This window comes from Hylobates moloch, unplaced genomic scaffold (assembly GCF_009828535.3).
Source record: "Hylobates moloch isolate HMO894 unplaced genomic scaffold, HMol_V3 SCAFFOLD_17, whole genome shotgun sequence".
Classification (NCBI taxonomy): domain Eukaryota; kingdom Metazoa; phylum Chordata; class Mammalia; order Primates; family Hylobatidae; genus Hylobates; species Hylobates moloch.
The window spans coordinates 52023230-52040737 of NW_026652292.1; the positions used below are offsets into that span (position 1 = coordinate 52023230).

Consider the following 17508-nt stretch of genomic DNA (forward strand, 5'->3'; position numbering starts at 1 on the left):
TTATATTAGACAATGAAGACAAAACACAGAAATAAGCTGTGTTCTTTAAAGTTTATTCTTCTGTTCTTCAGCACTTACTCTTCTTCACAGATTTTTATAATAAGTAAATATGATATGCTTGAACTTGTAATACATTTTAAATAAGTTTAAAATAAACTTGAACTTCCATTTGCCTTTTAAATATTGAGGTATTTTTAAGATTTCATTTGAAACAGAGATTCAACTGCTAAAAATATTTGCCAGCCAGTGGCTTAAAGGTAGCCTGAGCAATTGGAAGTCTAAATAAGGTTTCTTTCTGTCAAACATGGTAGGAAGAAAAATTTTAACACCTTAAAAATTTTAAGATTTGGGAGGCCAAGGTGGGCTGATCACTTGAGGTCAGGAGTTCGAGACCAGCCTGGCTGACATGGTAAAACCCTGTCTCTACTAAGAATACAAAAATTAGCTGGGCATGGTGGCAGGTGCCTATAATCCCAGATACTTGGGAGGCTGAGGCAGGAGAATCACTGGAACTCAGGAGGCTGAGGCAGGAGAATCGCTTGAACCCAGGAGGCAGAGGGTGCAGTGAGCTGAGATTGCCCACTGCCCTCTAGCCTGGGAGATAGAGCAAGACTCTGTCCACTTCCCCACCACCACCTCCAAAAAAAAAAGAAAAAGAAAATGAAATTATAAATAAGTTAAAATAAGCCAGGCGCGGTGGCTCATGCCTGTAATCCCAGCACTTAGGGAGGCCGAGGTGGGTGGATCACCTGAGGTCAGGAATTCGAGACCAGCCTGGCCAACATGGTGAAACCCCGTCTCTACCAAAAATACAAAAATTAGCTGGATGTGGTAGTGCACACCTGTAGTCCCAGCTACTTGGGAGGCTGAGGCAGGAGAATCGTTTGAACCTGGGAGGCAGAGGAGGCTGCAGTGTGCCAAGATCGTGCCACTGCACTCCAGCCTGGGCGACAGAGTGAGACTCTCTCTCAAAATAAAGAAATAAATAAGTAATAAGTTAAAATAACCAAAACCACAAAAAGCAAAGCTCTTCATTTTACAGAATACAAAAATTGAGGCACAGAGAAATGATTTGTTCTAAATCACAAAGCAGTGATAAGAAAAGATGCATCGTTAGTTTTTTTCAGCCAACTGCATACTTTCCACTTACTCCAGATTCTTTAGATATACTATACATTCAAAATCAAATTTCTTAATAGTAGATTAGAGATCCTTAGCTTCTGATATGATTAATTAGGTTGTCTCTGAATTATATTCAATTAACTGTACTTTAGGTGGGTTAAGGATTGAAATATTTCTCATTAGAGGGCAAGAAAAGGTAAGAAAGTAAGATGTTTCTATGCCTAGAAATCTAAGCTACGGTAGGTCCGGAAATCAGGTTTTAGAGAAGGCAGTTATTCTTTTGTCCTCTATTAGCAATAAGGGCTAAGAAATATGCTGCTGAACAAAAATTAATCCAAAGAATCAGTCCCAAAGGTTTAAACCAAAGGGTCAAAACTGAGAAGATACTGTTACATTTTCTTTTTTTCTCATTTACTAGATTCTTTAATGGCTGACTCTTACCAAAGAGTTTAGAAAGATACGTAGTGATGAATTTTGAAGTGATTTCTTTAGCTAAAATAAATGAGGGGAGGGGCATGGAGATAAAAAACATCTAAAAAGTGATTTCCATTATCCATCTTATCACATGTAATAGTGCTTTAAAAAAGTATCAAAAAATAGAACATAACTGACAGGTCCTGAAGAAACAAGATCTTAGGTCCTAAAATATAAAAAATTTCACTATTTTTTTCATTTTTCTTATAATAATAACACAATTCTATACATAATTTTAATTCTATTTTAACCTTGATTCATTTCTTTTTCTGGAAACAATGATAAAGCATTCTAAATGAGCAAAAGGTACCCCACAAATAACTTTAACAACACAGACAGCTTCATTTTACGGAAGAAGAAAGGACTGAAAAAATATTTACTCTCTGAGTAACTGAGAGCTATTAGTGATGGCTCTACCTATATTTGTTTATGCAGAGCAGACAAAAGGCAAGAGAGCACCTCTTTATAAATCCATTCTAGTTTTCACCAGTTTTCCAAGATAAGAAAGAAAAGAGGTAAAAGTCAAGATAAATCAGTAGAAAAGACGGAAGGAATTTTTAGAGAAACACTGAGAGAGACTATACTCCTTTTAAAAGACCATATATACTTTTAAACATAATATAGATAATATACTTTTAAAGTATATTAAATAAAATATTTTAATATAGATGTACCAGATTTTTATAGTACAACTTATTAATATTGAACATTAATATAAAATGTCTTCACTCAAAATGATAACTAGAAATATATAGTATCTGCACATTAAAATGAAAGCCTAGCTTAACAACTACTTATATTTACAACTATTATAGAAACAGACAGTCTTAAAAGTTTCTTCAAATCACTGTATTTATGTATATCTTTAAATTAGAAATGATATAGCTTAATAAATTTGGTGTATTGCATTTTAAATGGAACTTTAAATATTTCCTTACTTTCCACTTAGTACTGCCACACCTACTGTACTCCTAGGGGTAGACATAGTGGCAACAAAATTCCACTGGCGAGCCTGAGGGTCCCATCTTTCCACTGTGTTCAGATAGCTCCAGCCATCATGTCCTCCTACAGCATACATGGGACCTTCCAGTACAGCCACACCTATGAGGAGACAGGAAACCATTAACGACTTCAGATTGGCTGCTGTCTTAAAAATCACATTTTAATTGAAGTATAAGTACAATAAGCCTAAAACATGCAAATTGAACTGAGTAAACATTTATGATGGAGACAAGTGTCCTCCTCACTATTCTTAGTAGGTCGGTGGGTGGGTGGGTGGGGTTGAAATAGCACGGTAGTTCTGGTTTTAAAAGTTCTAGAGACTGGCCGGGCATGGTGACTCATGCCTGTAATCTCAGCGGTTTGGGAGTCTGAGGTGGGAGGTCACTTGAGGTCAGGAGTTCGAGACTGGCTGAGGCAGGAGGATCGCTTGAGCCCTGGGGGCAGAGGTTGCAGTGAGCCAAGATCGTGCTGCTGCACTCCAGCCTGGGCAACAGAGTGAGACTCCGTCTCAAAAAAAAAAAAGAAAAAGTTCTAGAGGCTGGGCGCGGTGGCTCAAGCCTGTAATCCCAGAGCTCTGAGGGGCCAAGGTGGAACGATCTCTTTTGAGATCAGCCTGGGCAACACAGCAAGACTGCCATCTCTACAATTTTATTTTTTTAAATTAGCCAGGCGTGGTGGCTAATTTAGCTTAGCTAGGTGAAAGATCCCCTGAACTCAGGAGTTTCAGGTTGCATTGAGCTACGATCACACCTCCAGCCTGGATGATAGAGTGAGACCCTGTCTCTAAAAAAAATGAAAAGTTTTAGAGGCAATACTTTTAGGTACAGCAGTGGAAAATTATTTTAAAACTGCACCAGATGCATATACTGCTACTATTTAAAACATTTTTCAACAATTTGGATTAAGATATATTTGGAAAAGTATTTTTATACCTTCCCCCCTATTAATTCAAATTCATGAGATTTTACTGTAGTTAGATTTGATACCATAATCTATTGGTATGATTCATCAGCAGGGAGCTGAGCTAGACTCATTTGTTAATTTATTCAACAAATATCTACCACATGTCTACTAAGTACCACACACTCAATAGAATATAACGGGTAAGGGCTGTGCCTCATAAATCTTATAGTCAGGGAATAGACATGAAATATATTTTAGGTAATAACAAGTACTAATTTAAAAATTGGTGCAGAGTAAAAGGATAGAGAGGGTCAGGGGAGACCTTTCTGATAAGGTAGCATTTAAGCAGGAATGTGAATGAAGTTGGGAAACCAGATTTGGAGATAGCTGGGGAAAGAGAAGGTGAGGTAGAGGAAATGGCACGTGCAGAGGTCCTGAGGTATGCTCACTGTGTCTAAGGGACAACAAGGTGGCCAGTCTGGCTAGGCAGGGTAAGTGAGGGGTAAAATGTAAGAGATGAGGGAGAGTGTGGAGCCAGATCATGCAGGACAGTCAGAGACTGCACATAAGGACTCTGATCTTATCTCCTGTAAGGACTTTGGATCTTATTCTGAATGAGATGGAGAACGGTCTCCATGGCTTTGAGATGGCTTTGAGGTAGAGGTATTTGAGAAGAGGTGCGACATGATCAGGGCCAGGTGAGATAAAATATGTGTCAGTTGGGGGCCAAAAGAACCCCTGTATTACAGATACATTTTAATTTGTGAAATCACAGCCAGATAAGAAAAATACTCATCATTCATGCATGACCCAAATCAACATATTATTCTATTCATATGTTATATATTGTGCCCCACCAGTACTAGCTTTTGGAGATTTTATATGTGTGTGTGTGTGTGTGTGCGCGCGTATACATATATACACACATATATGTGTATATAAATATGCATATGTTATTTATATATATATGTGCATATACACATTTTATATGTGTATATATGTATATATAAACAAATATCCATACACACATTAAAATATACATATAATATAATCATACTGTGTACACATTTATGATATATGTATATCTCTCTATTTTTACATATATACATATATATGTAATAAATAATATGTCAAAGGGGGCAGAAAACTTAAGGGGTTCACCTAATTCAACCCATTAAAAAATGGCTTTGAAAAGAAATTTTAAGCCTGGTGCAGTGGCTCACAAGTGTAATCCTAGCACTTTGAGAGGCTGAGGCAGGCAGATTGCTTGAGCCCAGGAGTTTGAGACCAGCCTGGGCAACATAGTGAAACCCTGTCTCCACCAAAAATTAAAAAATTAGCCAGGTGTGATGGTACATGCCTGTAGTCCTAGCTACTAGAGAGGCTGAGGTGAGAGGAATGCTTTAGCCCAGGAGGAAGAGGTTGCAGTGAGCCAAAAACATACCACTGCATTCCACCCTAGGTGACAGAGCAAGAACCTGCCTCAAAAAAAAAAAAAAAAAATTTAGCAGAACTCCTTTAATGAAATTTTCATATAATTACCACATATGAAGAGATAAAAGAATGTTTCTTAAATAAAAGTTTATTTTAGGCCAGGCATGGTGGCTCATGCCTGTAATCCCAGCACTTTGGGAGGCCGAGGTGGGTAGAATACGAGGTCAAGAGATTGAGACCATCCTGGCCAACATGGTGAAACCCGCCTCTACTGGAAATACAAAAATTAGCTGGGCATGGTGGCAGGCGCCTGTAGTCCCAGCTACTAGGGAGGCTGAGGCAGGGGAATCACTTGAACCCGGGAGGCGGAAGTTGCAGTGAGCCGAGATTGCACCACTGCAGTTCAGCCTGGCAACAGAATGAGACTCCGTCTCAAAAAAAAAGGTTTATTTTTTAAGTTCAAATTTGTAATAGTTATTTAATTATAAGGTAACTTAATAAGAACATTGTTGTTTTGAATGACACAAAAATTTTAAATTAGGGCTTAAAGAAGACAGTTTTGAGCTATGTAATCATTTATTTCAACCTGCTGCAGTTCAATAAAGTCTTTTGTATGGCACCTAGAACTAATGACAGTATTCAATGCACAATGTCATTTGCACAAAACAGCTGGACTATGAGCAATCACATTCTATGTACTATATCCATAAGGATTTAGCCTGTGTTAGAATTACATTTTCTTCTCCATGGTAGGGGAGGGGAAGCATGCAGTTGATTCACTCTATTTACCCTGGATTTTATGGTCAACCCAAATTTCTAAGTCTCATTCATGCTTAACTCACATCTTCCCAGTCTGTGCCTATATAATACCTGATTTTATGGGCTCAAGAGTAATGTTTTACAAGTTTACTTTGTTAAATTTCATAAAGTTAATTTTAAGCTCCTTCTCTGTGTCTTTGCCTTAACTCTCTGGTTTTATTTCCTTATCAAACTTCGAACTTAAGATCATCTTTCATTGAGAACTAATTACAACTAGTGGAAATCTGTGTCTCTGATCTTTTACTGTACCCACCACCATACCCATTTCAATCTTCATCCCTAGAGAGTTTTCATTACTGTCTATTGTTATTTGGGGGAAGCCTCTACTCTGGTGGTTAGTATTAATAAATTGAGTATTGTATAAACCATACTATCTAAACTCAACCATACCTTCACTGGTATTGATCCTTTTTTTTGAGATAGATCTTTTGCCCAGGCTGGAGTGCAGCGGCACGATCACAGCTCACTGCAGCCTTGACCTCCCAGGCTCAAATGATTCTCCCTCCTCAGCCTCCTGAGTACTGGGACTACAGGCCCAAGCCACCTAATTTTTTAATTAAAAAAAAATTTTCCCAGCTAATTTTTAAATTTTTTGTAGAGACTGTTTTTTTCTGTGTTGCCCAGGATGGTCTTGAACTCCTAGGCTCAAGCAGTCCTCCGACTTTGGCCTCCCAAATTGCTGGGATTATAGGTGTGAGCCACTACATCTGGCCTCATCTTTTATGATGACCTATCAAATTCTTTTTGCAGCATGTGAGGAATGCTTGGTGACTGCTGCTGACGCAGTGGCTGCCACACGGGTCTTCTGCCTGGTACAGAATGTAAATGTGCCATGGGAGCTATGTGATATTTTGAGTGAATCTGCATAGTTGTACTTACCAAGGCCATGTCTATGTGTGGACATAGGTGGCATCACACTCCAAGTTTTTGTTTTGGGGTTGTAGCACTCTACGGTATTCAAAGTCTTCAGTCCATCTCTTCCTCCAACCACATACAGTTTGTCATCTAGCACTGCAACACCGAACTGTAGCCTCCTCCCATTCATATTTGCTACTGGAGTCCACATATTTGTACGCAGATCATACTTTTCAATGCTTGTTGCTCCTTCATAGTAATATATAGAAGTTATGTAAATAAAAATTATACTATGATTGGTAATTTTATGAAATTAGATACAAAAATATAATCTTAATAGCATTGAGAATAATAATTTTATTATATTTCATGAAGGTCCTGCATGATCTAGCCTCTGCCTACCTCTGTGTCCTCATCTCCTACTATTCTCCAGGGCATACACAGGCCCCAGTAAGAAAAGGTCAAATGGACAAGGATTATCTGTCAAAGGAGGGTGAGAAACAACACCCAGAAGTGGGGGGAAAAAAAAGCAGAGGCGTTAAGTGTCATGGTAGCCAAAGGAAGAAAGTTTATAGCAGTAGGTCTGCTAACAGTATCCTACTGAAAGGATCAAATAAGATGAAGACTAAGAAGTATTATTGGATTTAGCCACATAGAGGTCATTGATGACTTCAGGGGGAGGTTCCTTATTGAGTGGTTGAGACGTGAAGAAACACAGTGAGCATAGAAGATTCTTCTGAGAAGTCTGGCTATCAAAGTAAGGACAGATAGAAATTACTAGAAGAGTTGAGGAAGGTTTTGCTTTGTTTTGCTTTGAAAATTTGAAAAAGAGTTTGCTTAAATGTGAATGAAAAGGATCTGGTTGAGAGGAAAGCAACTAAAAATACAGGAGATGAAAGGGATCATAACGAACATAATGAACCATGTTCATTATGGTTCATGGGGAGGCAGGAAAGCACAGTATCCAGGGCATAGGCAGAAGAGCTGTCTTTCACAGGAGGAGGGGAACATATTCTATTGCAATAAGCAAGGACAGGGGTAAGTACAGATCAGGTACTTTGGGAACTATGATGGTAGGGAGTTCAGGAAGTTGCTGCCTGAAGGCATCTATGTTTTTCTTTTCTTTTCTTTTTTTTTTTTTAAGAATTGGAAGATTCCAGGACTCCTTTGTTCTCTTTATGAGTTAAGATGAGTGGATGTTTAAAAAAAAAAAAAAAGCCCTCTAAAAAAACCCAACCCCCAATTGTGAAGAGTTCAACTAGAACCCACTTCTCTCTTCTAAGCTTCCAATACATCATGTAAGCAGTGCTAGCCTTATAGAATTATAATCATGACTAACACTTATTCTAAAGTGTTTGTTATAATTTGGTCATCAGAGCACTAGTATTATTGATAATTTCCTAAAATTTAGAAATAGTTTTGTTATACATATAGATTTTCTCGTGTTATAGTTTTTATTATTTTTTATTTACCCTACAGAATTCTAAATTATTTGGGATAGACAAGTCTTTTTCTACCTCTGCATGCATATATATATATATATATATATATAATATGTATATATATATATATATATATATATTTTTTTTTTTTTTTTTGAGACAGAGTGTTGCTTTATCACCCAGGCTGGAGTGCAGTGGTGTGATCTCGGCTCACCACAACCTCCACCTCCCAAGTTCAAGCAATTCTTGTGCCTCAGCCTCCCAAACTGGGATTACAGGTATGCGCTACCACTCCCAACTAATATGTTGTATTTTTAGTAGAAACAGGGTTTTGCTGTATTGGCCAGGCTGGTCTCGAACTCCTGGCCTCAAGTGATCCTCCTGCCTCGGCCTCCCAAAGTGCTGGGATTACAGGCATGAGCCATTCTGCCCGGCCTTCACCTCTGTATTTTTCACAGCACCAAAGAGTCCCTATACTTAGTACAGCTGTTGAAAAATATGTTTGAATACTTTTTCTTTATAGTTTCTAGCTATAGTGAGATTTTTTACTCATATGCTTACATTATAATAGTAACATACATAGTAATAGTATATTTAATTACTCTAAATTTGATCTTAAAATATTAGTCCTTCCATCAAATAAATCAAATCAAATTAGAAAATTCCCTCCGACAAATAAAAAGCTAATCATCTCTCTTCACAAATACATTTAGGGAATACTTTTCTTTTGAATTTTAAGTTATTTCTTTTAGATCTAGTTTACTAAGCAGTATCATATTCATGTGAATTGGTAACTAAAAGTTATTTTGCTAATTTCAAACAAAAACATTAAAACATAGTCTCAGGTATATATATATATGTGGTTTTTTTTTAATCCAAATATCCAAAATTAACAAAATCCTAATAATTGTAACATTTTATGTAAACGCTTGGAACTTTCCTAATTTATACCAAATAATTAACCTTTTATAAAAATAAGCACAAATATACTCTAACATTTTCATAGTGGTTATTCGGAGCCCGTATTAGCTGATTTGTTTGGCCGTATACTAAACAGATATATGAAGGGACCAAGAGTCCAATGGTCAGACTACCATCCGACTAAGGCAAACTGCTCTTCATTATAAAGATGGGAAATAAGATAAATTAGGGCCAGGCAGATAGCTTGAACAGGATAGGTCAGAGTAGTTAATCATTAAAAAAAACTCAGAAATAAAGTTGGTCAAACGGAAGGGCCAGATTAGAGAAAGTCTTAAATGAGGCATTTGCATCTTATGTGGTAAGAAATAAAGACTGCTGGAGTTTTTGAGCAGAATAATGGCATGTTCACTGAAGAGTTAATGGAGTAGAGTATCATCTCCAAAGCCAAAATGCCTGTTTGAATCTTGATCTTATCACTAATTTGTTGTGTAATCTTTGGAAAGTTGCTTAAGTTCTCCAAGTCTTAGTTTCCCTATCTATAAAAGAGAACTGTTAAGAAGATGAAATGAAATAATATAGGCTAAGTGCTTAGCATAATGCCTTCCATATATTAACAACATAATGGATGCTATTCCCTCTAAATTAACATGACCAAAATATGTAGGCTGACAGAAGGCTAACTGGAATTAGAAGGATGGCAGCAGAAATTTGGAAGAATTAGATATAAGGCCCATTTGAAAAAAAACCTGACGACTGTCAGAATTTAAGGTTCCAGAGAGACAGAGAGAGAATGAGAATTGTTTACTTTGGGTGCTTAGTATCTAGTCCCCTTCCCAAGCTTGGGGAATTTTCTACTGTTTGTATGAGCCTTGATGGGAAGCAGGAACTCATTTCCCAGAAAGCTGAAAAGACAGATACGCATTTTCCTTGCCACGTACCAAGGCAAGTTTCCTTGCCTTTCCATGTACCAAGTTTGAGTTAAAAGCTGAGCATCAAATAGATATTTTATATAAGCTGGAAATATGAGAATAAAATCAAAGTGAGGGAATTACACATAAATATAGAGATAACAGTTAAAGCCTTGAAAAGGAGAGAAAAAGATAGAGGGAGAAGAAGAGTGTAGTAATGACTACAAAAGCTAGCACCAGTTCCAGGTACACAGATGATACTTAATTAAGTATTTGCAGATTATCTGAACAATGGAAAATCTTTTCCAATGTTGAAATGTTTATACTGTAACCCTAATCAGTTATTTATTTCTGTACCATGCAGTCATCAGGCCTATATCTAAAACTTAAGCATCTACAAATAAATAGCACTATGTTATATGTTATTCGGGTTAGAAAGTGGTAGTTGGGTGTTGCTATTGAATGGTCATAGAAGGCCTCCTTGGTAAATTGACATTTGAGAGATTTGAGTGAATAATTTCTGCTAGGCACTTCAATATCCGGGGGCAGGGCGTGCCAGTGAGAGCAGCAGCTAAAGCAATATCCTGGATATGGATAAAATGTTTGGCCTGTTAGATGAATCAAAAGGCCAATGGGGTTGAAATAAAAGCATCAGTAAGGGAAGAAGTATTAATAGAATGAGCTGACATCAGAGAGGTAGCCAGAAGTCAGACAGAGATTGTCAGGAGATTGCAGACTGCTAGTGCTAGGAATTCAAAGAAAGGGGAGATCAATGCATATTGAGGGATAATACACAGAAAGCTTCTAGCATAATACTGGCACCCTGTAGGCACTGTGCATAGTGTTTATTGCTATTATTTTTAATTGTTATTATTTTTTTGAGACAGACTCTTGCTCTGTTGCTCAGGCTGGGCTACAGTGGTACGATTTCAGCTCACTGCAACCTCCGCCTCCCGGGTTCAAGCGGTTCTCCTGCCTCAGCCACCTGAGTAGCTGGGATTACAGGCACCTGCCACCATGCCTGGCTAAATTTTTTTGGTATTTTTTAGTAGAGATGGGGTTTCACCATGTTGGCCAGGCTGGTCTCAACCTCCCGACCTCAAGTAATCTACCCGCCTCGGCCTCCCAAAGTGCAGGGATTACAGGCATAATCCTGGCCTATTTTTAATATTAATAATAACTTGTGAGAGTGGTACAAAGAATTCTTAAGATACCTTTGACCCAGATTTCCCAAATGTTTACTTTTTACTGTATTTGCTATGTAGGTATTTTTTTATTTTTCCTGAACTGTTTTAAGAGTAAGTTGTGGCCGGGCACTGTGGCTCATGCCTGTAATCCCAGCACTTTGGAAGGCCGAAGAGGGCAGATCATGAGTTCTGGAGATCGAAACCATCCTGGCTGACATGGTGAAACCTTGTCTCTACTAAAAGTACAAAAAAATTAGCAGGGCGTGGTGGCAGGCGCCTGTAGTCCCAGCTACTCGGGAGGCTGAGGCAGAAGAATGGTGTGAACCCAGGAGGCAGAGCTTGCAGTGAGCCGAGATCGTGCCACTGCACTCCAGCCTGGGCGACAGAGCGAGATTCCATCTCCAAAAAAAAAAAAGTTGTGGCCCAGTGCGCTGGTTCATAGCTGTAATCCCAGCATTTTGGGAGGTTGAGGCAGACATATCACTTGAGGTCAGGAGTTTGAGACCAGCCTGGCCAATATGGTGAAACTCCATCTCTACTACAAATACAAAAATTAGTCAGGCATGTGCGGTGGCATGTGCCTGTAGTCCCAGCTACTCAGGAGGCTGAGGCAGGAGAATTGTTTGAACCTGGGAGGCAGAGGTTGCAGTGAGCTGAGATAGCATCACTGCACTTCAGCCTGGGTGACAGAACAAGACTCTATCTCAAAACAAAAAAAAAAAACCAAAAAAACAGTAACTTGCAGAAATGATGGCATTATACCCCTAATACTCAGTGTATCCTCCTCAAAATGAGAAATTATCTTATAGGACCAAAATATAATAATCAAAATCTGGAAATTAACTTTTTTTTTTTTTTTTCTTGAGATGGAGTCTTGCTCTGTCACCCAGGCTGTAGTGCAGTGGTGCAATCTTGGCTCACTGCAACCTGTTTCCTGGACTCAGATGATCCTCCTGCCTCAGCCTCCCACGTATAGCTGGGACTGCAGGCATGTGCCACCGCGTCAGGCTAATTTTTTTGTATTTTTGGTGAGATGGGGTTTCACCATATTGCCCATGCTGGTCTTAAACTCCTGACCTTAAGCAATCGACCCACCTTGGCCTCCCGTGGAACCATGGAAACTTACTGATTTCATAGGTTATAATCTTTAGTAGTATTTATTTTGATGCTCAAATTATCCCAGATTTGGACAGTAGTAGTCCCTACAAGCTGTTTCCTGTGTCTTTTGACCTATCTCCATCATTCTTTGAGCACTTCCTTATTTTCTGGCCTAGAGGATGTTACACAATTATCTGGTACTTTATCTGTCCCTGTCCTGCAGCCAGCCATTTCTCCAAAGAGTTCTTTGGCCATATATATACTCATTAAAATTGCTAAGATTACAGGCGTGAGCCACAGTAGCCGGCCTGAAATTAACATTTATACAATGTTATTATCTAATCTACAGACCTTGTTTGGATTTTGTCATTTGTCTCAGTTATGTCCTTTACAGCAAAAGAAAATCCAAGATGATGCATTATAATAGCTGTCATGTCTCTTTAGTCTCCTATAATCTGGAACAATTTCTGAATCTTTTTTATATTTCATGACACTGACATTTTTGAATACTATAGACAGATAAGTTATTTTGTAGACTGTCTCTCAACTTAGATTTGTTTCCTCCTCATGATTAGATTCAGGTTATATGCTCTTGGCAAGGACGGCATAGATACGTGGCTGAGTTCTCCGTGCAACCTATCTTGCACAATGCTGCTGCTTAGTCTGATTTCTGTCAACATTATCTTTGATCATTTGCTTAAGTGCTCTGTGCCAGGTTTTTCTACTGTAAATATACTATTTTACTCTTTGTAACTAGTAAACATGTGGCTGAGAGACACTTTTAGACTAAGTATCTTGTTCTCAAACTTTTCCCACTAGTCTCAGCATCCGCTGATAATTCTTGACTGAATTGGTTATTGGTTACTAAATGTTAACTTTGGTAATCTCATCTTTCCTTCTATATTCATTCGTTGGCATTCTTCTGTAAGGAAGAGCTTTCCTTTCTCCCTTATTTGTATAGGTGTGGAACCATGGAAACTTACTGATTTCATAGGTTATAATCTTTTACTATTATTTATTTTGATGCTCAAATTATCCCAGATTTGGACAGTAGTAGTCCCTACAAGCTGTTTCCTGTGTCTTTTGACCTGTCTCCATCATTCTTTGAGCACTTCCTTATTTTCTGGCCTAGAGGATGTTACACAATTATCTGGTACTTTTTCTGCCCCTGTCCTGCAGCCAGCCATTTCTCCAAAGAGTTCTTTGGCTATATATATATACTTATTAAAATATCTTTTTCTCCGTTCCTCCCTCCCCCAAATAAAAGATTATTTGATACCTTTTGTTGAATCCATTCCCCCAACTGCAAATAATGTACCAACAGTTGACTTCCTAGGTTTTGTCCGAGGACTTTGTAACATGGGTCGTCTCTCTGGTAATAAATGGTACTTCATTGCTTCCATAATGAGTTTCTGACATTCTATATCATCCCGAAAAAGTGCATTATTTTCCATGTCTGCCAGGAACTAGAAAAGAATAGTGGGTATGTATACTAAATGACTAAGAAAATGGTAGGGTTTACAGAAAAAAATGACATAGTTCTCAAATGGATTTTACATATTTTTTAAAAATTCAAGCATAGGCACATATTTTTAACTAAAATATGCAACATTTACAAGATTTACATTTTAAATTTCATTGAAAAACAAAACACGAGTAGCATAAATGGTATACTCTAAAATCTTAGTACTGTAGTGCTTATCTCTGGGTAGTAGGAATACTGGTGCTTTTTAAATAAAGTTTTTTTTTTACTACTTTTCTGTAATTTCCAGATTTTCTAAAATAAATAATTTTACTATTAAAATCAGAAATAATTCTAATGGAAGATTGCACCACCACACTCCAGCCTGGGTGACAGAGAGACTTCCCGTCTCAAAAAAAAAAATCTATGAAAGTCTATATTATCTTTATTGAATATAATAAAAAAGATATTCAACTATCCCTATTTGGTGACAGTTATGATTATTTGCATAACACATAGAGTTTAATAAGGGAATTTGGTAAAGTAATAGGTTAATACAAGTGTAATCAGTAGATTTTCTCTCCTGCAAAACATATATGAAATAAACTTTTAAAACCCATTCCCAATAGCAATGAAAATAATAAAATATATAGGAAATATATAATCAAGAAAGGTATAATATGTAGAAAGCTATAGAACAAATGGAAAGGCTTCTTGAACAGAAAGACAATATAAAAATGTCAGTTCTCCAAAAATTAAGAAAATTAATAAATTTAATTAATAAATAAATTTAAGTTCTTATTAGAATTCCAAGAGAATCAGGATAAAAAGAACTGGATAAATATAATAAAAATAGATGACTAAATGTTACAGCAACTATTATCCTAAATAATGAAACACTAAAACCATAACAATTCAAACCAGAAACAAGATACTCTGTATCAGCCTAATTATTTAGCATTCTTTAGAAGGCTTTAGCAATTGCAATAGTAAAATAATGGGCATACACATTAGAAAAGATATTCTTCTGGATTATTCAGAGTTTTTTAAAAAGCCATATAAACGTTGGGCATGGTGGCTCAAGTTTGTAATCCCAGCATTTTGGGAGGCCGAGGTAGGCGGATCACCTGAGGTCAGGAGTTCAAGACCAGCCTGGCCAACATGGTGAAACTCCATCTCTAATACAAAATTAGTTGGGTGTGGTGGCATGTGCCTGTTAATCCCAGCTACTCGGGAGGCTGAGGCAGGAGAATCTCTTGAACCCAGGAGGCAGAGGTTGCAGTGAGATGAGATTGTGCCACTGCACTCCAGCCTGGGCAAAAAGAGCAAAACTCAGTGTAAAAACAAAAAAAGCCATACAAAAATGATCATTTGGTAGAGGATTACAATCACAGGCATTATTTCCTATATTATTTTAAGAATCTACTGTTGGAGACACTATGATAAAGTTACTGTATGTAGTAAGCTGAATCCCTTCTAGCTAGGGTAAGTGGAATGTTTCATATTAACAGAGTAGACTAAAATCTCATTTAGTTGGTATCATTGGAAAAGGAACTATTTCACAAAAATAAATTCTCTTGGTAACCAGACCTAATCCCAATTTTTAAAATATTAGTCATTTATTATTTGATTGGCTTATGGCAATTTAATGATTGTTATATTTTCCTACCTTTTAAAATAAGACATACAGAATACAATCCAACATTTTCTTCATTATTTTAGTGTCTACTTCAAAACCTTATTACTTGCTAACTCTAATTCTGCAATCTTGCCATTCACTTTTGGCAATGAAAAAAAAATCAACCCTGCCAATATCTCTAAATGTCACAATACTGCAGCACAGTATTACCGCTGTAGGAAAGAAAAATGTTCTGAGAGGTAAAGTAACTTGTTTAAATTATACAAGGCAATGTGGCTTCTATCACCACTACTTATGGTGGATAATGGTTCTCAAACTTGAGGATGCATCAAAGCCACTGGAAGACTTATTAAAACACCATTTGCTAGGCCCCAGCCCCAGAGTTTCATATTCAGTAGGTGTGGGGTGAGGCCTAATCTGTATTTCCAAGAAGTTCCCAAGTAGTGCTGATCTTCCTGTTAGGGATCACACTTTGAGAACCACTGGGCTAATCCACTGGATTTTCCTTCCTTGTCTTCCCTGTAGCAAAGGATGATGATAAAACTTCGTCCTTTTTCAAGTGTGGTATCAATTTTTAATAACACTCCAGTGAATTAGCCAGGTTTGGGAACAACCACTATATACTGTGTTTCCTAGTGTTCCATCCCAAGCACTCTTGTGTACTCCTTGGCCAGTGTCATTCTCTTGCCTTTGGATTCAACAATCTAAGGAAGTGGTTTCCAAAAAAGTCTAAGGACTTCAGAGTCCTTAGACTCTAAAAGAATTAAAGGTGATAAGAAGCTTTGGGAACATGATTCTTCAACTTCCTTCCCCATCCCCTGAATTAGCTCTTCATTCTATATTCCTTGTTTCAATTGCCGGCACCTTTTAATTAACCTAATTGCACAAATCAGAGTCATTCTTGATTCCTCTTTTTGTATACCCTCACCATTCAGTCATTAAGTTTTGTCAATTTGACCTCATAAATAGCTCTTGGGCCTGGTAATTTCTGTCTATATCCACTGCCACAGTGTGCCTAATTCACTTGTCTGAATTCCAAAAGCCTTCCTAATGGGTTTTTGGCTTTGACCCCTCAGATCCATTCTCCACAATGCAGTTAATCTTTCTGAAATAAAATTATAATTATGCCATTCCTATTAAAAAATCCTTTAGTGCTTCCTCATTGCTTTCAGGATAAAATTCAAACTCCTTGGCATAACTAGAGGTTCTCCATGTTTTGGTCCATTCCCCTCTTCAGCCTCATCTCTTGACTTTATCCCCTTTTATTTCTGCATTCTAGTCATGCAAACTACCTTCAAATTCCAAAACACAATACGTTTGCTCATTACTTCATGACGAAGTACAAGCTCCTATTTCTCCTGGTTATCATGCCCCCTCTTTTGGGTGGCTAATTCATAATGTGGATCAAATAACACTGTAAGAAGTTCTCCCTGCCTTCTCGTCAAACCCCCTGTTTTTGGTGAGCTACTTCTATTATTTTCAGAATGCCACATTCATGTATCTGTCACAGTCTTCATCTCATTATAATCACTGATTTATTTTTTAATCTATTTCTTCCTCCATCTGATATCATCTCCTCGCCACCCCCAGCAATTTTACACACAGTACACTCAAGAGGCAGAATGGTTTAGTGGACAAGGCACAGAACTGTACTTGGGTTCAAGTCACACCTGTGCCTCTTATTAGCCCTATGATATTAGCCAAATAGCAAAAACCAAATAAAACTACAATGCAGAAAGAGAGGAATTTATGCAATCACATTGTAATTTTGAACATATGGATTTACTTTTTTGGTCTGTCACTTCATTTGTACAACAGGTGTTGGAACAAATGATCTCCAAAATGCCTTTCAACCCTAAGAACTTATGGCTAGGATTATCAGCAGTATCCTGGATAAGAGACATTTTAAAGGTCTATGAGAGTCGTGCAAATATAGTATCATAAATGTCTGAAACTACAGAAGTGAAGTCAATTGTCAGGTTACTTAACTGCACAGATTCTTCTCAAAGTCCAATAGGATTTTTCAAATTTGGTTTGATTTCATCTAGAAAGAATTTTTAAAAATCTGCTAAGTAGCAGTAAAAATGTAACTCCCTTTTAAAAATCTGATTTCAAGAGAAACATTTTATTATGTTACTTTTCCTGAATTATCATCAACTCATGCAGTTTCAGTTCTATGTATTCATACAATATTCTATTTCTGAAGAGGAAGGTCTTAGAAAGCATCCACATTGATTACTGT

General features: G+C 37.4%; 2 protein-coding genes across 5 annotated transcripts in view; one reads left to right on the forward strand and one right to left on the reverse strand.

Annotated features, from left to right (window-relative positions):
• TMEM156 (transmembrane protein 156) overlaps window positions 1-17508 on the forward strand; it is a 214070-nt gene that overhangs the window by 76610 nt on the left and 119952 nt on the right. The gene's annotated exons all lie outside the window — the stretch shown is intronic.
• KLHL5 (kelch like family member 5) overlaps window positions 1-17508 on the reverse strand; it is an 87039-nt gene that overhangs the window by 26039 nt on the left and 43492 nt on the right. For all 4 annotated transcript variants that reach the window (XR_009210630.1, XM_058430283.1, XM_032135847.2 and 1 more), the window contains 3 exons: window positions 13445-13631; window positions 6634-6858; window positions 2535-2697 (listed from right to left, as the gene is read on the reverse strand). Coding sequence is in view for 3 of the 4 variants with exons in the window: in XM_058430283.1 (XP_058286266.1) it covers window positions 2535-2697; window positions 6634-6858; window positions 13445-13631 (575 nt within the window). In the remaining variant the exon portion in view is untranslated. The remainder of the gene's footprint in view (window positions 1-2534; window positions 2698-6633; window positions 6859-13444; window positions 13632-17508) is intronic.